Source organism: Podarcis gaigeae (assembly GCF_964106915.1).
Source record: "Podarcis gaigeae genome assembly, chromosome: 4".
NCBI classification, from domain to species: Eukaryota; Metazoa; Chordata; class Lepidosauria; order Squamata; family Lacertidae; genus Podarcis; species Podarcis gaigeae.
This window is the reverse complement of record NC_139677.1, coordinates 75,266,549-75,289,582: the sequence shown is the minus strand read 5'-3', so window position 1 is coordinate 75,289,582 and position 23,034 is coordinate 75,266,549. Positions and strand designations below refer to the sequence as shown.

Below are 23,034 nucleotides of genomic sequence, written 5' to 3'. Positions count from 1 at the left end.
AGAAGATTTTTTAAGATTATAGTTCAAAAATAATTTAAATAATGATTTTATGCATGCAAAAACATTTCCCCCCTCACCATATTGCAATAAACTTAAAACAGCTGAAACAAAAGCATGCTTAAAATGTCACCACACAATGGCTTGCTTTGCATGCAACACTAAGACCAGGCATGGGCAAACTCGGTCCTCCAGATGTTTTGGGACTACAACTCCCATCATCCCTGACCACTGGTCCTATTAGCTAGGGATGATGAGAGCTGTAATTCCAAAACATCTGGAGGGCCAAATTTGCCTATGTCTAACTAAGACAAACCATGGTTAAGTACAAATAAGGAGCTTAGCCTTATGTCGGTACCAATGTTTGTCTCTCCCAGACAAGCCAAGAACATACCTTGTCTACAGCTCATGGTTTGTCTGAAGTGAGACAAACCATCAGCCCAGGTTTAAATATAATGCTAAGCCAAACCTTGGTTTAGCCCTGGGAAGCACAGAAGTAGCAGGAATGGGGAGAATTAAAGTGGCCATGATTTTTGCTGTGAGTACCTGCACACTCATTCATTCATACTTACACATGGTCTATCTTAGTACAGTCATACCTCGGGTTGAACATGCTTCGGGATGAGCGCGTTCGAATTGCGCTCTGTGGCACCCCGGAAGTAATGGAACGCATTACTTCCAGGCTTCGCCGGTTGTGCATGTGCAGACGCTCAAAATGATGTCATGCGCATGTGCAGAAAAGCAGCGTGCGCAGACGTGCCGTCACTAGTTACGTTTGCTTCTAGATGCAAACGGGGCTCCAGAACAGATCCCGTTCGCATCTAGAGGTACGACTGTATTACGTACAATCCCAGCCAATATATAGGCTGAGATAAACATAAATGATAATCTATTTCAAAATAAACTATTAAACAGGTATTCTTAATTTGATTATTGAAGTATTTCGTTATTACCCTTTACTTCATTTTGAAACAAAGATACACCAATACTAACTTGAATCTACAAAATTCAATAAAACATGCTCACTTGTCAATAAAATGGATCCATTAAGCTTTCCTCTTGTTCTTACGTATTTTGCCCATTTGGCCATTGCTATAGGATCCCACACCTTTACAAACTTGGTGTTTTAGGCAACTTCCATACTTGGCATAAACTAATAACCCCCAACAGAGTTTTGTACCTGCTTTTCTGTTGCAGTCGTGAATTTTCCAACAAGTGGATTGTTGAGCCCAATAGTGTACGTCATGGTCCTCAGCTGATTGCCTCCAATGTCTCTGTTCCAAGGGGTTGTTACAGCATCTAGACCCAAAACATGTAATCAATCATGTCTAGCCATTTACACATATCATCATAATCCTTAAACTTGCTGAAAGTGACTGGAGGAAACAAAACTACCCAGGAATCATAGGTAACTTGTCTTACGCCTTGCATCTCCATGTGTGTAAAATGAGTTAAAATATGCAGCCATCAAGATATAGTCATTTCTGATAAACAATAATGAGTTTTTGGTCACTGGTTGCAATATGTATCCATCTAACTATAGAACTACACATTATAAGGAGCTTGGATCTACTGTCAATAGTGATGGCCTATGTCAAGGTCTCTCCATAACCCAATCATCTGTAATTTATAGTAAGACTTTTCTGTTTCTTGACATCATTTTGTTGCAAATTTCTCTGTTCTCCCCAGTGGTGGCCACTTATGCAGAGTGGGGGTAGGTAAACACAGCAATATGAAAGAAGTAGGTTTTACTGCATGTTACAAAGGGAGAAGAAGTGACATAATTTGTCATCTTTGGTAGCAGCCCAAGAGGACAAGAAAATCATGAATCAGTTGAAGGGGATACAGGCAAAAATACATCACTGCTTCTTGAAAAAGGTGAATCCACTTGCAAAGAAGGAGCATCTACAGTGGGAAAAGCTCTCAAGGAAGGAGAGAATTCTAGGTGTTTACTTTACAGTGAAAACTATCATAAGAATAACCAGCATCAAATTGTGGTTTCAGGTCACAGTGTGTTGGTCCCTAGGGTTGCCATACGTCTGGAAACCTCAACGACATGGCAACCCTATTGGTCCCAAATAAACAAACTGATTTTTCCATGAAAGGGTATAAAGTTATTTCAATGTAAATTTTAAAAGGAATAATATTTTACCTGTTATGTTTCTGGTACTAAAATATCTTTGCATGAAATGGGAATTAGTGAAAAGCATTTCAAACAGCCTATCTGCACCAATGCGGAAAACCCGATTAATAAAGAGTTTTCCATGGAGGTCGCTCTCAGGGAATGTTTCCTCATCTGTGGGAAGGAAAGTGTACAAAGTAGAGGTCAGGCAAACAGGCGGCAAAACACAGTAAAACATACCCAAAGGAAAACAAACATTTCTTGCAAAATTCAAATTTAGTACACCACTCTAGAACAGTAAATTGTCTCTAGAGTAGACTTGTGAGACAATCTGCTATCTTACAAAGAGCATAAGAAGAGTCGTACATGAACAGATAAAGCTTAAACGCACCCAATGCAGGTGTACAAGCAGGAATGTCAACACATGATGCCAAGCGTTAGAGGAAAGAAGCATTTCCTTCATCTTACACCGAGGCTCAAGACTTTGAGAGAATGACACCTGGTAACTGACTCTTGTGCTAAACAGCAAGAGGATTGCTACTCTCTGTTGTCTGTTAGGTTTATGTCTGCCAGTTCAGCTTGGCGGGGGAGAGAGAGACTGAGACAGAGAGAAATTAAGCTCAGAAGTACTGTGATTACCTTTAATGCCCTTAGCAATAGTGTACTGCATATGGAATCAAGCTACATAAAGGGCTGCCTAAATCCATATGAACCTGCCAGGGATTTGAGAACAGCTACAAGGGCTTGCCTCATTTGCCCACCAGGAAGGAAGGTTAAGCTGACAGGGACAGGGGGCAGGACCTTTTCTGCAACGGCTCCATGGCTATGAAACTCCCTTCCCTAAGATATACCACTCCTTGGTAGTGTTCAGATGGACTCTTAAAACTTTTTTATTATTATAAAGTATTGTTTTTAGGCAGTAGCCTTAATTTATAAACTTATACTGATATGGCTGGCCGTAATATATTTGTGTGTTTTTAAAAAAAGGATGTTATTATTACAATTACAGTGGTACCTCAGGTTAAGTACTTAATTCGTTCTAGAGGTCCGTGCTTAACCTGAAACTGTTCTTAACCTGAAGCACCACTTTAGCTAATGGGGCCTCCTGCTGCCGCCGCGCCACCAGAGCACGGTTTCTGTTCTCATCCTGAAACAAAGTTCTTAACCCGAGGTAATATTTCTGGGTTAGCGGAGTCTGTAACCTGAAGCGTATGTAACCTGAGGTACCACTGTATGTTGTTTATGTTTTATATGTTTTGTATTGTTTTCACACACAGTGAGGGGGAATATAGGCAATGGCATGATAGCAGCACTGTGTGTAATATTTAAGAGTGAATAAATAACTACTGAATTGATTCTCATTCTCCAAAAGTAAAGTAAAAGTTAAGTCAGACCCAACATATTTTGGTGATGATGGGAGAAAAGAAAAGAAGAGCAAGAGTATCCTTCATCTTGTTCTCAGTACTGAGAGAAATCGGTACTAGAGTACAAAACTGAGATGTGGTGCTTGTGCAGTGGAGTCCATATAGTAATGACTGCTGAAAGCAAATACCACAGAGAGGAATCTGAGATGGTGCAATGTTCTCTATACTAACAATAGACAAGTACTGCAATATCCTAAAATATCCAGGCGTGGTAATTAGAGGCAAACATCGACCCACATGATAAATGCAAGTGAATACAATGAAAAGTGTTTTATTTTCCACATGATCTACAGTTCTGGCTGCTACAGAGTCATGCTCACTGCATTTAGAATCTAAAAAAGTATATCTATTCAAACTAGCAAAGAATGGGGCAAGAACACTTTTGTGCTGTAATCAAAATCAGGAAATTAAACTTAAAAGTAGTAGGGTACAGAATGTCAGTACGTTCGTAATGACAAGGTGCACATGTCACTGGAGACTTTAAGATATGCCTCTTAGCCCACTAATCACAAGCAATTACTCGCTCTGTGCAGTTGCTCACACTGCCAGAGAGGTGTGTTGCAGTATAGAAACGAAAAGGAACAAACCACAAGGTAAGGAAATGTTTCCTGACAAGGTTCAGTGTTAATCTTGCAAATAATATTCCTTGGGTGGTTGTTGCTGTTTTGGTTACACTTTTTTTTTTAAAAAAAAGCTTACCCTTATACAAAGCTCAGCTGCTTGCAGAAAGGAGACCTATATAATGGCCCCTGGGGAACACACTGAGCCTCTGCACATTCACTGCATTCCTATATCCCTGTGATCCCTGTCAATGGGCACTCATGTAGGAAAAAACAGTATTCACTAATAACCCTTCAGTGGATGACACAATATGGATTGCATCAAATGGTCTTCATTGGCAGAAGGCTCTTTGATTTAAGCAGAGGCTTTCATCAATAGAATGGGAATTGTGGATTTTGTTGATTCTCCCTTTCCCTGCACCACCTTCCATGCTGTTCTGAAGGCTTCTCCAGCACTGGAGGAGATTGAAAGGCAAATTAGCAAAAACTGCCTTGCTGTTTTGTTGATGGCAGCTTCTGCTGGATCAAAGTGGCTTTCATTCAGCAAAGAGACACCACTGCATACAACACTTCATTTCAGCTAACTGGGGGTGAGTGTTTCGTAGCTATATTTAAAAGCTTTTCCTAGTACTTTTTGGAAACTAACTTGCATGACTGTTGAAATGCAAGGCAGCCTTTCACTCCCTTTACCCCCCAGTATGGGCTAATCAGTCGCACACACCTGCCTGAATGTGCAGAATTCTGCTTTTGGCATGTCAAAGCTAAGTGGCACTTACTTATCTGGGCACACCAAAAGCTAATCCTTGCACATGGTAACTAGCAATATAACCATCTCATCTTAGGCCAAACACAGCACCTGGATGTCAGTGTGGACAAGGTTATTTTCTTAATTGCTCCCAACCACTTGGTCAAGGCAGTTTCTCAGCAACACTCCTGAAGGTCTTTACAAAGGAAGAAGCCACAGACTGAACAAATCAAAGCAAAGACAGCCCAGCCTTGAATGCCTCTCTCCAACATCAGACTGAGGACATAAGAAACTGCCAAACCGTAGCTGTATATAGAGGGATGGCTGTGAAAATGAAGTGAAAGCCAAAACTGAACACCGCTTACATTTAGAATACAGTGGTACCTCCGGTTGTGCACGGGATCCGTTCTGGAGCTCTGGTTGGATCTCGAGGAATTCGCAACCGGGGTGCTACTTCTGCACATGCGTGTGGAACATAGAGCGCTTCTGCGCATGCTAAGAGACCCAGAAAAATACTTCCGGGTTTGCCGGGTTCACATCCTGAAGGATATGCAACCAGAGTTGTGCGTATCCAGAGGTACCACTGCATATTCATTTTAGTTCAGAGATCATTCAAACATTTTTGAAAAATAATCAGAAGTACTAACAAAAAAAACCCTTCCTGCCTGTGCAACACGAATCTTATCTACGTTAAAAATAAACTGTCCATATTCCAAAGCAACAGATTTCTGTGGCAACTAATACCGTTAAGTGACAGATGTACCATTTGCAAAATGCAATATTGAAACAAGACATTTCAGTCTTTGCCAATCTCACTTTTTATGTCAATATAGCCAAGCAACACAGTAACTCAAATTTATTGGAGTTGGGAGGGTTGTGTGTATCAGCCTTTCCCAAACTGATGCTCTCCAGTTTTTGGAACTACACCTCCCAGCCAACATGGACGATGGTCAAGGATGATAGGAGTTGCAGTCCAAAACGTGGGGAAGACTGGTGTGAATCAGGCTGGGGAAGACTGGTGTGAATGCAATGAGACTGGCAAAACTTTCTGATGTGTTTCATTTATTGCCCATAACTACTTTTGTTAATGGGACATGGGTGGCACTGTGGTCTAAACCACTGAGCCTCTCAGGCTTGCCAATCAGAAGGTCGGCAGTTCGAATCCCTGAATCGAGGTGAGCTCCCATTGCTCTGTCCCAGCTCCTGCCAACCTAGCAGTTCGAAAGCACCCCAAAAAGTGCAAGTAGATAAATAGGTACTGCTCCGGCATGAAGGTAAACGACATTTCTGTGTGCTGCTCTGGTTTCAGTGTTCCGTTGCGCCAGAAGTGGCTTAGTCATGCTGGCCACATGACCCGGAAAAACTGTCTGCGGACAAATGCCAGCTCCCTCGGCCTATAAAGCGAAATGAGCGCCGCAACCCCAGAGTTGTCTGCGACTGGACTTAACTGTCAGGGGTCCTTTACCATTACCTTTGTTAAGCTTGTAATTATGCAATTTTTTATGTTGCAAGTCAACTTGAGCACAGTTTTAAGAATGGAAAGGCGGCATACAAATAAAATGATAAACGAGTAATGTGAGGGCATCATCAGAAGCCAACGTCAGGGTTAGTAATACAGCAGAGAGGGACAATAGTATAATGGTTGTTGGTAGTGCTACTCTACCTTTGTTTTTAAATGCAGTTTTTGTGCTTTCATCAATGCTTCTTTGAGTGCATAAGACTTCAATGACATTATCTGATGCAAGGAGCAGAGTTGCAATTGCTAGCATAGTCACAGTGGCCCGCCTATCAACAACTACCTATGCTGGAAATAAATGGCGTAAATGTACAGCAGACCCATGGATTTCATGCTTCCACATTGCCCTTTGTTTACTTTAGCTGTCCCTTCCTGGGACCAGGTTTTAAGGACTTTCTTTATGAAATGGAAACGATTTACCTTCTTCATCGCTTTCTGACGCACTGCTCTTCTCTTGAGCGAAGTTCTCATTTAGATCCGGTGACTGTATTGAAAATTTGCGTTGTGCTACATCAGCTGGCTTCCTTTCTGAAGGAAGCAGAGAACTCCTCCTGTCCTGTTTATCACAGTGCAATTCCTCTAACTCAGGGCCCTAGTGAAAGAGAGCATCCACATAGTCCATCACGGTTATTTTCCAAGGAGCTACAGTTAAAATTGTATTAGGACTACTATTCACAATTTCCTGATAAAAAAGAAAGAACAGCAGAAAGAACTCGAACACATAGGCCCCAAAACATGCATTCTTCATAACAGGTTCTAGGGACGCAGGTGGTGCTGTGGGTTAAACCACAGAGCCTAGGACTTGCTGATCAGAAGGTCGGCGGTTCGAATCCCCGCGACGGGGTGAGCTCCCGTTGCTCGGTCCCTGCTCCTGCCAACCTAGCAGTTCGAAAGCACGTCAAAGTGCAAGTAGATAAACAGGTAATGCTCTAGCGGGAAGGTAAACGGCATTTCCGTGCGCTGCTCTGATTCGCCAGAAGCGGCTTAGTCATGCTGGCCACATGACCCGGAAGCTGTACGCCGGCTCCCTCGGCCAATAAGGCGAGATGAGTGCCACAACCCCAGAGTCAGTCATGACTGGACCTAATGGTTAGGGGTCCTTTTACCTTTACCTTATAACAGATTCTATAAAACAGGTTTTTGGATGTCTGCATAAAATGCACCAAGCACCGTTGCCGTGCAATCTGTTCATTTCAATGGAGCATGCACAGAGTTCCCATGCAAAACCTATTGAAATTAAAAGGGTTAACAGCAGCTCTGTTTTTTAAACTTTCCATTATATATTTATAATAAATATGTATGAAGCACCTTGATTGGGTGTGGGGGAAAATGTTATATAAATATTAATTATTGCAGTAGTTACTGAAGTAAAGTAATTGTTACCACATTTTGCTTAGTGCTGAAACTTTGTGAATACTAAATTAGAATTATGTGCCGAACAGAATGTTGATATATTTTTAAGATAATGAGAGTACTTCAGATCTGTCGTTAACAAAACTTCAGAGATTTCAAATGCCAGGAAAATGTGGGAAATGTGGGAGTGAAAGCAGATATGGGTATTACATATCATAACAGAATTAGAAGTCTGAAATGTGTCGAGCAAAAAAATCTGGATTTCAAATTAATTATATGGGAACGATCAGCATGCCTTGAAGTGAAGTATTCCCACCCATCTCAACTCAAATTGCACACAGAGGCACAATGATCAGAACAAGATTTAATCTATCAAGGACAATGTCAAGAAGAAGAAGAAGAAGAAGAAGAAGAAGAAGAAGAAGAAGAAGAAGAAGAAGAAGAAGAAGAAGAAGAAGAAGAAGTAGTAGTAGTAGAGTTTGGATTTGATATCCCGCCTTTCACTCCCCTTCAGGAGTCTCAAAGCGGCTGACATTCTCCTTTCCCTTCCTCCCCCACAACAAACACTCTGTGAGGTGAGTGGGGCTGAGAGACTTCAGAGAAGTGTGACTGGCCCAAGGTCACCCAGCAGCTGCATGTGGAGGAGCAGGGAAGAGAACCCAGTTCCCCAGATTACGAGACTACCGCTCTTAACCACTATACCACACGGGCTCTCAAGATTCCATTGCTGTTGTTTTTCATTTCCCATACAAATTTGTAAGCTCATTAAGTGTTCATATACAGCGCATGATGTGCAGCAGAAAATAGATAAATAGATTTCTACCTCCCTTTCAAATCTGGCGGGAGGGGGAGAGGACAGGACTACCACAAGTTGCTCAAAATACTTTTATAAGACAACTTCTAGCAACGAATTGTGGGAGTGGGAGCAGGGAAGATGCACTGGAAGAGCAATTACCATATCTATTCTCCCACTGTTTTCCTATGGGCAGATTGAGAAGTACTTTTTCTTTTCCCTTCTCATTGGTTACAGTGTGAAATACTGTATTTTTCCATCTATAAGATGCCCCCATGTATAAGAAGTTCCCTATTTGGGGGGACTCAGATTTAAGAAAATGGCCTCGGCACTATCCGTGTATAAAATGCCCCCTAATTTTTGACATAATTTATTAGGGGGGAAAACCTAGCCTTATACACGGAAAAATACTGTAATTCACTATTCCAGCTACAAAGGTAGCATAGGATACCTTCTGAGGGCATGTCGGAGAAACAAAGGGGCTTCAGACGTGGCAAAGCCGCAGTCAGCCCGATTACCCCATGTTTGCCTACACTGCTAGTGTTGTACACTGAGGGTGAGAGAGAGGGGGGTACAGAGACTCCTTCATAGCTTACTTCTGTCCGTATGTTTCCATTAAGAGACTCCGTTTCAACTTCAAGTATCTGAGCAATGGGTTCTCGAATTACACCAACTGCTTTAGGTGACTCCTTATCCCCAGATTCGTCACAAAGGCTAGATCTGCCAGAGACAAAAATAGCAGCAGAGTTAACTTACACTTATTTCACATACATTGTTAGTACTTTTTACCATTTTGGAATTCCAATGTGGCAAGTGCAACATTTCAGCCTTAAGACATCCAGTCTTATTACCGCCAAATTACTCCATTTATTTTCCTGTGCTTTTGAGTAAATATCAGCTTTTCAGACTTTGTCAAAAGTGGTACAACTAACTTGTGTAACATGAAGATGCAAATTAATGCTGCTTTGTTGTATGAATAGAGCACAGAGTTCCTTACCTCTAGCTTATTTTTCCAACCATCTTTTGTGCAGTCATATACAGCATGAGATATCGACAAGGGAGATTAAAGTCAAGACAGAATTTGGACAAATGTCAAAGTGCTTCCTTATGGATGCCTAAATATGCACTTAGTCTCTCTCACCTACTTTAGATAACCCTTCGTTGCCAATCTCACTGTCACACAGTAAGCATAACTATGAGCTCCCATCTTTGTTGGATTGACTTTACACAGAGATTTCTGCAACTTCCACACTAGCCATGACCCAGCTTCCTTCACTGCCCACAGCAAGACAGAGAGCAGAATAAATTTCCGAGAACAACCATGTTGATGGCCCATTGCATCTCGCTTTTTCACAACAGAGTTGGGTCTCAGCATGATTGCCAGCTCAATCCATTGGGAAAGAAGAAAACCAGGGTGTTCAGGAATCCATTGGATCCCATTAGTCCTCCACACCGGCCAGGAGAAAATGCTGTTGTTAGTTCAAACTTCACTAGGAAATGGTGTGATGATGGTAAAGGTAATTCACACAGTTCCAGAGCACTGCAAACATACTGCTTCTCCTATTTTCATCAGCAGATTTTTATAATCCAGGTAAAAAGAAATAATGTCCTCCAGACATCAAGTTCATGGGCCATCTCCCTATTATTAATTAAATTGGTTATGCTTAGAGGAGAAAGCAGGTACTCAAGTCCACATTAGGTTAGAATGTAGATACTACCCTTGTTGGTTCCTAAAAGGCTTACCAAGGATTTTCTTTTAAGAAAATCACAGCTTGCCCTCCGCTTGAAAGGCTTCGCCATCAATTAATATAGTACCAAAAATAGATTTAAATGGAATTGAAGGCTATGATGGAATTTCCTCAATAAGGGATTAGCAAATAAAGAAAATGTCCCATTGTTTGTCTGGCCGAAACTACACAGAGGCAAACTTTCAAGGAGAAGGATAATCCCTTGTCCTTGTAAGTAAAGCAGGAAGTCAAAACTAGACTCCAAATTAGGCACTGGAGTAGAATGCATTTTACCAGGCCACTAACTGTGTTTGTCTAGCTTAATTGAGTCATGAATCCTATGTGGTTTGCTACAGTTTAGAAGGATGGGTCCCTTTTGAAAAAGCAGTTGTTAGGTCCTACAGTAGGCTGCCAGATGCAGGCATCTCATCATCTCAGTACAGGATCTTGCCTCCGTGTTGGATTATTCTCTCCTCTTTGACAGGTGGAGCAGTTGAATAAACCAAGGCTGATGTGGCCAAAAACAATATGCACACAGCACTCTCTACTGCCCACTTCTGTACTCTGTGGTCCATTTCTGTCAAACCTTTGCAATCAGTGGACTGCAATGGCACAGGAGTCTTAAAGTGTTTTGAGACCAGCCACTGGCCCAGATCCTCGATTCTTAAAGTGGTAGCATGAAGCATGACCCAGTTTAAGAGGATGTGAATTCAAAGTGGCATGCATGCGGTAATATTCAGCAGCACAGATTAGATACTGTCATCTGGAATTCCCATGCATGCAAATAGTAGGGATGGTGTCAAGGGTTATGAAAGACATGGTGTCTCTACTTCACCATTGCTGGGTGTGCAAGACACTGTCCTTGATTCTCCCAGTGATCCACAGCAGCCTCCTGGCTAGCATTCTCAAGAACATGTTGTGCTGTCTCTGCACTCAGGAAAACAGGGTCATATTGATTCCTGGGGCCCTAGGATTGGTATAGGATAATACCCGGGTTCTGGTGGTTTAGCATCCATAGCACTAGAAGTTGAGACAGCATTTTGTTTCAATGTGGTTATCATGTTCACCAGAAACATCATTTCCTTATAGAAAGTTGCCAGCACTAAATGTTGATCCAAAAACTAGGAGAGGAAAGGTTTCAACCTTCTCAGACCCAGGCATTTCTTGCTGCCCCACAGTGGCTAGTGGGGGGGGGGGAGGAGCAGAAAGTCTATGAGCAAGCCTTTGAAAAATGTGTTTAATCAGCAAGAAGGACAGGGTTGTGAGCCTCTTGGAAGCTTGACTCTAGAATCTCTGTGTGTTAAGGGTTGCTAATGCATACCCCCCAAATGTGGGGATACAGACATAAACAGACACAAAACAGAAGGGTTATAGTTGCCTTCTCCAACGGCTGTGCTAGCTTGTAGTACAAAGTAGCTGGAGCGCACTGTATTGAAGAAGGCTGGCCGGCCTATAGGCATCATTAAAGATGAGAATAATTGGCATTCTACCCTTCACCACAATATTGTATATAAAAGTACTAAGACATTTCTATACAATATTGTGAAGGATGCAACAAAAATTACTATGCTGTAATATTACAGAAACTACATTTTTCACAAACAAGAAAGCTTCTTGACAATATCAACGTCTGCTCAAGCTCTTGCAACCAAAGGAACTCAACTGTTTTACTTACCGTACATGAAGCAAAAATACATGTACGTGTGTGTGTGTGTGTGTGTGTGTGTGCGTGCGTGCACATGCACGTGTGCCTATGCATGCACACACCAAGAGGGACTAATAGAAGGAATCATACCCATATATTACCTAGAGCTTCTTTGACTAGAAAACTGATTTAACACAGAAGTCCACTCATTCAATGAATCCAAAGTATAAACAATTTCCACAAAGGACACCCAAAAGATGAAGTTCCCTTCTCTTCCCACGAAACCTGAGCAAATAAAGTAGATCTTGCACTTGAACTGCTAAATGTATACATGATCTTATTAGGTAAGCGTCAGCCCCAAGACAAGTAAAAATAGCACCTTCAAAAAGAAATATGCTAAATCCTTGAAAACACCTTTCACTGGATATTTAGCATCATACTTCCACACATTCCTTTTCAGTTTGGTTTAGATATCATCACTAACTTGCCCATGCAAGTTGCCAAAAGGCCCCTACCCCTGTAGCAGAAAGACATGGAAGCCAGTTAACATTTACATGCTCTTTACCCTATGCAACACCTGCACGTAGCAGTGCCGCTGCTGCATGGTTTGCACTAAAAGTTCCCAATATATTGTATTTTTTGCTCTATAAGACTCACTTTTTCCCTCCTAAAAAGTAAGGGGAAATGTGTGTGCCTCTTATGGAGCGAATGCAGGCTGCGCAGCTATCCCAGAAACCAGAACAGCAAGAGGGATCGCTGCTTTCGCTGCACATCGATCTCTCTTGATGTTCTGGCTTCTGAGATTAAGAATATTTTTTTTTCTTGTTTTCCTCCTCCAAAAACTAGGTGCGTCTTACGGTCTGGTGCGTCTTATAGGGTGAAAATACGGTACTTTGGCATCCAACCAGCAACACGTGTGTTGCTACTGCTTGAACACGCAAGCCAGCATCACCGCGGATACAACCTTTTCATCAATCTAAGCAAGCAAGTGGTAATCTCTAAACTAGCTCGGAATTAGAAGGGCAAAATAGAAGTTATACCTGCTATATATCTGCATAGGAAGAGGATCGTGCCGAAAAATGAAAACACCACTAATAAGCAAAACTCTATGTGCATTCAATAGTAGCCTTTCAAATGACTTGCATAAAATGGGATGCCAATAATATGTACCTTCCTTTGTGGTAACCTGCAGCATATTCTTACCTTGACTGTCCATTCTCCTCTGATGAAGAATAAATGTTTTCCATCTCTTCCGTGTTCAAGCCCAGCTCAGAGCCATAGCTTTGCTGTACAAGCTGCCAGAATTCTTGCTTGGTCAGTCTCTGGAAAACACAAAACAAAAAATTAAGTACGCTTGGTCAGTAACCACAGTAGATGCCTTGTCTTTTAAAGTTATATCCTATTTAAGCAGAGGGAACAAATGCTCTTATTCACTTAAAAAATAATAATCCCTGTTGCTAGTAATGTTCAATCTATGATCCACAGTATATCTAGCTGCATTAATAAATAAAAATGTGAAACAGAGCTTTCGCTCTAACACCCATTTTCAACTCTAACAGTAAACTAACAATACAAACTCATCATTATAGATTAATTATCTTTAAGATAGTACACTCCCGGTACTTTTCCATATGGCTATTGAGATACAAGACCACTACAGTCTTTGCCCCCTCCCACCCCAATTCCTGAAATATTTTTTTTAGAAAAAACCTTCTCCAAGTCGTTTTAACTGCTGTGAACAGCTGCGTCCTCTCAGCTGACATTAGTTGTACAACAATACCACAATCCCCTCTTAGCCAGCTGTCTACAGGTCAAGTGGCTTCTTCACTCAACTGCTGAAGAGGCTCCAAGCATAGTGACAACAGCAAAATAGCATGTGAACCAAGCAATGTAGAGTTACCCAACTCAAACACAGGAGTCAAAGATAGCTCACTACGTTAACCAAAAAAATCAGATCCTATGTTGGTCATGAATTAACCATCACTGAACTGTTTTCTCCCTTGTCTCCTCTCTTGCCAGAACATAATCACAAACCTGCCTTGAAATGATGTACTAGGATTACATGTTTAATGTTAAAGCAGGATGCACAGGGTGGTATAAAACTCACTAAAGCATAAGTACACTTGCCATTTGTACCTAACTACTGACAAACATCAGAAGCATTAAAAAACTTTCCAAATATGCTTTCTCCTAGCCTAGGAGAAATAGAAGATTTCCTCCACCTCATTAAGATGTGACACAATAGTGTTGTGAACTGCACTTTCTGTTCACTGTGAGTGGCCAGGATTGTTAACTAGAGACCCTCAATGGTCCTTAATGACCAGAAATGGTTTTTTTTTCCTGATAGCCAGAAGGCCTTTGTTGGCCTATGGAATATACATTGGTACCTCGGGTTAAGAACTTAATTCATTCTGGAGGTCTGTTCTTAACCTGAAACTGTTCTTAACCTGAGGTACCACTTTAGCTAATGGGGCCTCCCGCTGCCGCCGCGCCGCCACCGCACAATTTCTGTTCTCATCCTGAAGCAAAGTTCTTAACCTGAAGCACTATTTCTGGGTTAGTGGAGTCTGTAACCTGAAGCGTCTGTAACCTGAGGTACCACTATAGTACCAATCAGAATTTGGAAGACGACACCTCTCAGAGTTAAGGGAATAGTCTGAAAGCACCTGATGTGACAACCTTTTTGAAGTTAAGCACGCCATGGGCTCTGGTCAGGATGAAGATTGGAGACTGCCTACAATCTATATGTAAGCTACTTTCAGTTTCATTATGGAATAGCAGCAGGTTATAAATTTAATAAATAAGAAGAGTTGCAGAGAAACAGTTTGGAGCTAGGATTTGCATTTTAAATGGAGAGAAGATCTCTCTCTCTCTCTCTCTCTCTCTCTCACACACACACACACACACACACACACACACACACACAGAATCTGGAGGTGCAGGGTCCCTCTCTGACACTTGGATACAGGTTTAGCAGACTAGCTGCCTGTCGTAGCCTTGTATTTGCTACCAGTATTCTTGGCTTGTATATTTGTAAATAAATAACAAAAGGTGTCAAAAGTCTGTAATGTACTCATTCAAAACACATCAGAAACTAAACTCTGTAACACAGCCAATACCAAACATTCCAGAATTTCTAAATTCAGGTGTTAGCAGAGGAGGCAAATAGCATGAGGCCTATGCTTTCTTCCCCTTTTTCACCATTATTTTTCCATCCCTCTTTGCCCGTGTTTGTTTATATGACCTTGAGTGTGGGCCAGTTGACATTTCACGTGGCGGTCACATTTGCTGTGGTAAATAACTGAAACACCCAATGGCCTGTTCACACAAAACAGTCTAAGCAAAATTATGAATTAGCTATGGCTTACACTGCGCTACTGGGCCCAGTTCAAAATGTTAGTCCTAGCATACATAGTCCCAAGGTAGTGAGGTATGTCTGTCTCTCTCATTAACTTTTAGGAAGAATCTAAAAACATTTCTGTTTACTTAGGCATTTGGTGGCTGAAAGATCTTTTCCTGGCAATACTGGAATTACTGAGCGAGTTCTTGGGTTTTTTTTTAGAAGTTTTAAACTATTTTTAGAAAATTGTTTTTAAACTGCTTTTAAGAGTTTTAGCTGTATTCTAAGTTTCATAAAAAACAACAACAGCAATCTTGAGAAACCTGAGAGCTCTCAGTTTCCCACTGTAGGTGCTGCCCTGTGAAAATTGTAACCAATGAATTCATACATTTTCCATTTCAGCTATTAAAAGTATTGCCATTTCTATAAATATGCTTCTCAAAATGTGGAGGAAATGAGATTTTTAAAATAATTATACTTGTCTTCTCTGTACTTGCATTGTTGAGAAAAACCGATATGCCATTCAAATGAACTTTGGCCCTCCAAGAAGGCAAGACAGCTACTGTACAATCAAGGGTCTTTCGCAGCCAAAGTACAGGCAGCTGGTTTTGAAGATAAGTAAACTGAGAGAATCTCAGATGAATGACCAACCATACTGTTTTGTGCTCCCCACTTCCTCAAGCAGCGAAAAGCTCCAGGGGCACAGCAAAAGAATTTAGCCTCCTTTGGACATGGGAAATTTAGTGACAGATACAACAGAGTGCATCTGCTCACATGGGAGGGTTCTTAAGTCCTTCACCCAGCCGCAGCCTCCCCACTCCTCATGCCCCATCAAGACCCTTTTGCTAACATAAAGCGGCGGGTCTCAGATTTCCCAAGACAGCTTATCCCAGTTTTATCCCCTCATACCACACCAATGTACAACATTCATGAGGCCTCCTCTGAAACGACTAAATGGAGCTGAAGTGAGAAGGGCATGGAAACGTACTGTTCCATGCATAGAATTCAGAGTAGTAATAGCACTAGGATTGGCTTTCTAATATTTGATTTTATTTACAACAGGAGTGGGGAACCTCCTGTGGCCCCCCAGATGTTACTGGACTCCAACTCCCACTGGTCATCCTGGCTGGAGCTGGTAGGAGCTGCCCCAATATATCTGGAGGATCGCAAGTCCCCTGACCCTGATTTACAAATATACAGACATTCCTTCAGCAGACAGCAAGTCCCTAAAGAACTATTTGTGCATGCTTCACCAAGTTCTCCCTCTACCTGCCTTTATTCAAATTGTGTGGGGGTTTTTCCTCCCACCCCCAGAAACACACCCCTTGTGCACAGCACTGGTCATAGATGCCACCATTGTAAAGGAATTGGCCATTCAGGAAATAGCTACACCCATTAAAGGAATATTAAGGTTCTTCCCCCCCTAAATCCCAACTCCAATCAGTTAATATACCCACTAACAGGAATCAGACAAGCAAACTCACGTTTATGCTCCAACTATACTGTGTAACTCATTCACCACGAGAACTCAAGCTTTCTTAATGAATTAATGGTAACTATTTGCCATTCATATGAAGCCAGTAGAAAATATTTGCTCAAGCATGCCACGTAAGTCAGAATGTATGGCAGAAAACTTTCCATCAAATAATATATTCACAAGTTACCAATACACACAAAATGCTCCCTCGGGAGAATACAGATTTAAGACTAGTAGGTTTCTCACGCAAGACTTAACCCACTCTCCCTGCATCATTCACCTGCAACCTGCCGCACGAAAAGAAAATGAAACCTTACATTTGCAGTTCCATAATGTAGGCAACTTCAGAGTGGCATTCAGGAAACTGGACACATCTTCGGGGAAAAGTTGGCAGAGAGTACTTCAACAACCTCCCGTGGGTTGCATAATATTCAGGATTTCCTGAAGTGCCGAAGAACCTTCTCATGGCCACATGGCTTACAAGCTGGTCCAGGCTATACAAGTAGAATGTAATAAAAAGGAAGATCACTGCCCCCACCCCCCACCCCCGTAGACAAATGCCTCCGCAATATAGTGGCAAACAACCTGGAGTGATCAAGAGGTCATGAAGGAAAGCGCTGGAGAGAAAGAGCTGCATTTATGTAACTTCCTACTATAGGCACTTTGCAAGCTGCTGAAAAATGGGCAGGTCTGTTTTCAGAACTGGAAGTGGGACGTGCTTTGCTCCCGCTCAGTTCCTGGGGCCCTCCCACTAAGGAAACAGGTAAGCAGGTTATATGAAAACATACGGCTCAGGATTCCTAAGAATACATTGAGTAGGTTCCTCCCCACCACAGAACACCTGGATAGACAGGAAAACAAGTGTGGTTACCCGGCTTTTGAGAGAATTTATCTTCTGCTTCTCATGCACAATTCATTTAAAAATGCCTTAAGTCTCTAACACTATCTCAGGGGAGCTGCTTCCAAGGCTGCTTAGTACGCTAATGCTGCTATTAGTTCCACTCAAAGCCGGTCAAGCCACAGTTTGTTGCAGGGAAAGAACACGGACAGCATTCCTGGGCAGAGCTTCCTTATCAGGTTTCTCTTTAACCCTTTCACTAACATGCACATACATTAGGGGGGCGGGGAGTGCAGGCTATAAATAGAGAGGGGGAAATCACACTTGACTAGAAGGCCCAGAAGGCCCAGCCACTTCTGAAAAAAGCAAACTGGTACCGGCCCTTCCAGAGTAGACCAGTCAGCACTGACAAGGCTACACCCTTTGTCATGTCTGCCCCTCAACTTACCTTCCTTTCTAGGCTGGCGAAGCAGCTGCTGTGATTAAAGATTCACACTGCTTATGATTTTATTACATGATAATTTAATAATTACACAGCATTTGCTGTGAAACTCTTTATCTTCCAGAAAACTGCAGATTCCGGAATGTGAAACCCTGTACAGGCCATCATGGATAAACTGGAGCTCAATCCAGACAAGACTGAGGCACTGTTAGTGGGCAGTTCCCTAGACCAGATGAATGGCAGGCTGTCTGCTCTTCATGGGGTAACACTCCCTCTGAAGGACCGGGAACATAGCTTGCTTTGGATACTTCTGGGTCCTTTACTGTTGCTTGTGGCTCAGAAAGCTTCAGCGGTGCAGAGTGCCTTCTATCAGCTTTGGCTAGTAGCCTAGCCATGTCCCTATCTGAGCAGGGATAGCCTACTTCTGTCATTATGCTCTGGTAAACTCTAGGTTAGAGATGACCACAACACATTATACATAGGGTTGCCTCTGAAGATGGTTCAGAATTCAGCAGCTAAGGCAAGACAGTTCAAGCATATGACACCAATCCTGGCCAGACTGCACTGGCTACCAATTAGTTTCTGGGCCCAGTTCTATGTGCTGGTTTTGACCTATAAAGCTTTAAATGGATCTGGACTGCAATGCCTCAAGGACCGCCTCTCTCCATATGAACTGACCTGGACCCTTCTTTGTGTGCCTTCTTTTTTGTGTGCCTCCTCCACACCACAAGAGGTCTGGAGGGCAGCAACATGAGAACAGGCCTTTTCCCTGTTTATGGAATTTTCTCCTCAGGGGGGTTTGGCCTGCGTCTTCATTATACACCTTCAGGCACCAGGCAAAAACAGTTCCTCTTCAGCCAGGCCTTTGGCTGATTACTATCTTAGAGGCCTTTCAAATGTTACATACCTTGAGGCACCAGGCAAAAACATTCCCTTTCTCCCAGGCCTTTGGCTAATTAAACAATCTATGGCTTTTTTAAACTGGAGGTGGGGAGAGATAATTGTTTTTGTTTGTTACTGTGTTATGAATTTTTGTGTTTTTAAATTGTAAGCTGCCCCGTGATTCTCGGATGAAGAGAGGTATAGAATGTAATAAATAAATAAATAGTTTATTAAATTTGTATTGATAAAAGCAATCATTGATATATATGCCTTCCACCCACAATAAGTAGAGGTGTGTGTCTGCCTGCCTGCCTGCCTGCCTGCTAACAACCAATCTCCCTGGACACATTTTACTTCGCTTGCTATGAAAGGAATTCCTTTTGTTGATGTTTCTTAAGTGTATAGCCCTTATGGTTGTGAGAAGATACCTTCAGCCTTCAAAAATGTGAATCCAGCATTAAAATACCTCTGCAGTTGCATATGCAACCCCACAGGCATGAGCTATCTTTTGCTAAGAATGTTAGAGCCCTGATGCTCCAAAACAACGACCTCCCTAGTCCAGCTTCTTGTTTCTCACACTGACAACTTTATGCCTCTGGGTCCCGCTATTGCTTTACAGCACCTGGTATTAAAAGGAATGCTGTCTAATCCTGTTGTGTCAGTTCTCTTCAGTTTCTCTAACCAAAACACTAAAGCTGCCCACTAGTCGGGGTGTGGGGGAATCCCCTCAATCACAGGAAGACTATGGGTGAACAAGAAACACCTAAAAATATCCAACAGCTGTAAAAAAAAAAAATACAGTGGTACCTCAGGTTAAGTACTTAATTCGTTCCAGAGGTCTGTTCTTAACCTGAAACTGTTTTTAAACCTGAGGTACCACTTTAGCTAATGGGGCCTCCTGCTGCTGCCGTGCCGCCGGAGCACAATTTCTGTTCTCATCCTGAAGCAAAGTTCTTAACCCGAGGTAATATTTCTGGGTTAGCGGAGTCTGTAACCTGAAGTGTTTGTAATCTCAAGCATATGTAACCTGAGGTACCACTGTACATGGAAAACCTACAATAGGATAATCTAGGTAGATGAAAACACACACAAAGTACCTAATTCACAGTGTATTTCAAACACAAGAGAAGAGCTGCTTCACAAACAAGACAGTGGATCTGTTCACCAATTCAAGAGAGCTATCTTTTCTCCTAAATATAATTCTCAGACCCTTACCAAATGGGTAAGCAGATTCAGTTTAGGGTTTGGATGAAACATTAAACTGTGGCTAATCAAAAGCAAGCAATAGCTTTCCATCTTCTCGTTGCCATGTTACACTGACAAGTATGGAAACACAAGGCTCGGTCGGCAGCTCCTTCTCATCCCACTAAACTCAAGTTAATATGATGTTTGAATGTGGCCACTGTGTTCGAATTCTCTCCTATATTAAAAAAAATAATAATCCCTGAACAAACTAGTACGCTTAAGAGAAGCTTAGATGTTTGGGTTTTATTTTGTTTTTACGTGAGAGAGAATATTTCAACATGTCATCTTCCACCTGCTACTTGAAACGGCCTATTTTATGGAAGTAGTGTGCCATGTGGCATTTCTGAACAAGTTTAGAACTACAGTTTAAGTCTTTCTAAGAATATTCTTAGAATAAACCAAAACCTGTTTAAGGATTCAATTCAGTTTTTAAAATAAAGATGCCTAAATCCCTCACGTGGAAACTGTTACATTTGGTAACAGGTAAGTCCAGGGGCCATGCATGGTTCTGAGGCCTCAGGACTCTTTCTAGGCCACATCACCTCAGCAGCCCTAACTCTGCAGCCTCCTTGGGTGCTTTTCCCTGTCCTTGCTTTCCTGGAGGAGACATGTATGCATAGAAACCTCTGACCTTTGGTGTTTGGGTGTGTGCACAGAAACCATGGCTGGAATGCAGCCTACTGTATGGTGCAGGGATGGGGAACCTGTGGCCACTAGGTTGTTATTGGAATCCCAACAGCCCCAGCCAGCCCCAGCCAGGATGATGGGAGATGAAGTCCAGCAACATATGGAGGGTCACAGATTCTACATCCCTGCTAAGAAGAAGAAGAGTTTGGATTTGATATCCCGCCTTTCACTCCCTTTAAGGAGTCTCAAAGCGGCTAACATTCTCCTTTCCCTTCCTCCCCCACAACAAACACTCTGTGAGGTGAGTGGGGCTGAGAGACTTCAGAGAAGTGTGACTGGCCCAAGGTCACCCAGCAGCTGCATGTGGAGGAGCGGGGAAGCGAACCCGGTTCCCCAGATTACAAGACTACTGCTCTTAACCACTACACCACACTGGCTCTCTAAGAGTCACATGATCTAATGCTCTACCTGTTTTGGCCTCTGGCTTAACCCACTGCTGACATGTGGCCCACAACAGGTTGACCATGAGGGGAATACAATGCCCAGACTGAAAAAGATTTCCTATCCCTTCTTTTCATATCCTTATAGATTACAATATGCTTTTGTTATGACTATTTTTGTGTGTGACTAAGATCTCTCCACATCCCAAAGGAGAACTACATCAGGCCTCATGCCAAACCTTGGTAGGCATTATGTGAACACACAGTTCAGAGCCTTGGGCTTACACTGCCCTCACGTGCCCTCGTGTGAAGGCAATTCACTCTCTAATGAAACCTGATCTGATGCAAAAAGTAGTGCAACATAAGGCTCTCAAGAACCTACAAGCACCAAAGACCACCTGTCCAAAAAATTACCTTCCTTCTCTCCAACCCTGTTATATAGTGGAGATGTTTAACTTCCATTTATGCTATTTCCCCATGACATCCTGTTTTTCTAGCTCTTATCTATGAACCAAATATCACCAAGAAGGCCAGAGCACTAGGCAGGGTACCTACCCAAGCTATCATCTCAGGATTGACTTTACTGCTTGCCACAAGTATAGACTTCTTCTTGTGACAAATCTTGCTTACTGTTCTAAACCACACCAATCTTGCACACAAGCACCCTTATGCACGATATCCAGTGCTAATTTTTTAAGAATGGATAACTTAACAAATGCAAGTCTCGGAACTTAGTTGTAGAGTGCAAAGGCAAACAACTAGCAATATATGTTAGAATTCAAGCATTTAAAAAAATGGCCAGGGCAGACATTTCCCAAGCATATCAAAGCTTACCTTCTCCAACAACGAATTCTGCCACAATCTAAAGATATTGAGGTAGCTTCTGTCTCTGGCACTGAATGAAGTAAAGAAAAACTGCAAAGAAAAATGACAATCATGTACAATTTGTAAAATGATCTGAATGTTGCATATCCTCATCCCAAGGAAAATACATGGAACTAAGGCTACAAGATTTCAGTTGGATTTTGTTTCCATTAATAAGGCTGTCCCCATCCGGGTGGATTTCAGAGGGCAACTTAACACACATCTGTTCACACAGACATTTGTGGGAGGTCCATTATTGAGAAGGACTATTTCTGACGCTGCTGCTGAGCTGTTTTGATTGGCATAATATGTTTTTAAATTGTGCTTAAATTAATTACTTACTTCACCAAACCTTTATTAGGCATTACAAGTACTGTATAGGTCATCATAAAAAACAGCCATGTAAAATGCATAATGACACAGATTTTCATTGGGATTTCTTCCCACTAAATAATGCCATTCACCACTCTAAGAGATACTATTGACAAACACTCAGCCACCCTTGCAGTTACTTCCATGTTAACGTCAGACAGATAGAATCTGATATTTTCATTGTGCCATGGTGTTTGACTACCCAAAAAGGGGGATAGCACGTGTTTGTGTAGCTGGTTGTACAATGGACAGTAGAAAAGGATATGTTCTACAGTGTCCAGCACATTCAAAGAACATCCACAATGTCTATAATTTCTGGGGATGTTTAAATATCTGCCCTTGACAAAAGCTGAGGGGAAAACTTTCAGTTGTGTTAACATAAAGGCCTGCTTTGGACAGGAATTATTAATTTTGAGATATAAGTGATCCTGTTATCTGTTGTATTTAAACCATAGAACTTGAGGGAGCAAATTTTATTTACAGCTGACTCAATGTTTTGTTTTTCGATATCTGGTTTGAATATTGCACTTAATCTGGTTTGAATATTGCACTAAATATATTGCTGACTTGAATTATACAAGGGTTCCAAGTCAATACCGATATATCTGATTTTGCTATGTAAGAG

The 23,034-nt window shown here is 41.9% G+C and overlaps 1 protein-coding gene across 4 annotated transcripts in view; it reads right to left on the bottom strand.

The window, feature by feature from the left end:
- The window catches only part of GRAMD1C (GRAM domain containing 1C), a 58,208-nt gene that overhangs the window by 11,385 nt on the left and 23,789 nt on the right, over nucleotides 1-23,034 (bottom strand). For all 4 annotated transcript variants that reach the window (XM_083736693.1, XM_083736692.1, XM_083736695.1 and 1 more), the window contains exons 6-11: nucleotides 22,008-22,088; nucleotides 13,086-13,204; nucleotides 9,107-9,230; nucleotides 6,785-6,956; nucleotides 2,150-2,293; nucleotides 1,178-1,296 (exon numbers count right to left, since the gene is read on the bottom strand). In XM_083736693.1, coding sequence (XP_083592819.1) covers nucleotides 1,178-1,296; nucleotides 2,150-2,293; nucleotides 6,785-6,956; nucleotides 9,107-9,230; nucleotides 13,086-13,204; nucleotides 22,008-22,088 — 759 coding nt within the window. The remainder of the gene's footprint in view (nucleotides 1-1,177; nucleotides 1,297-2,149; nucleotides 2,294-6,784; nucleotides 6,957-9,106; nucleotides 9,231-13,085; nucleotides 13,205-22,007; nucleotides 22,089-23,034) is intronic.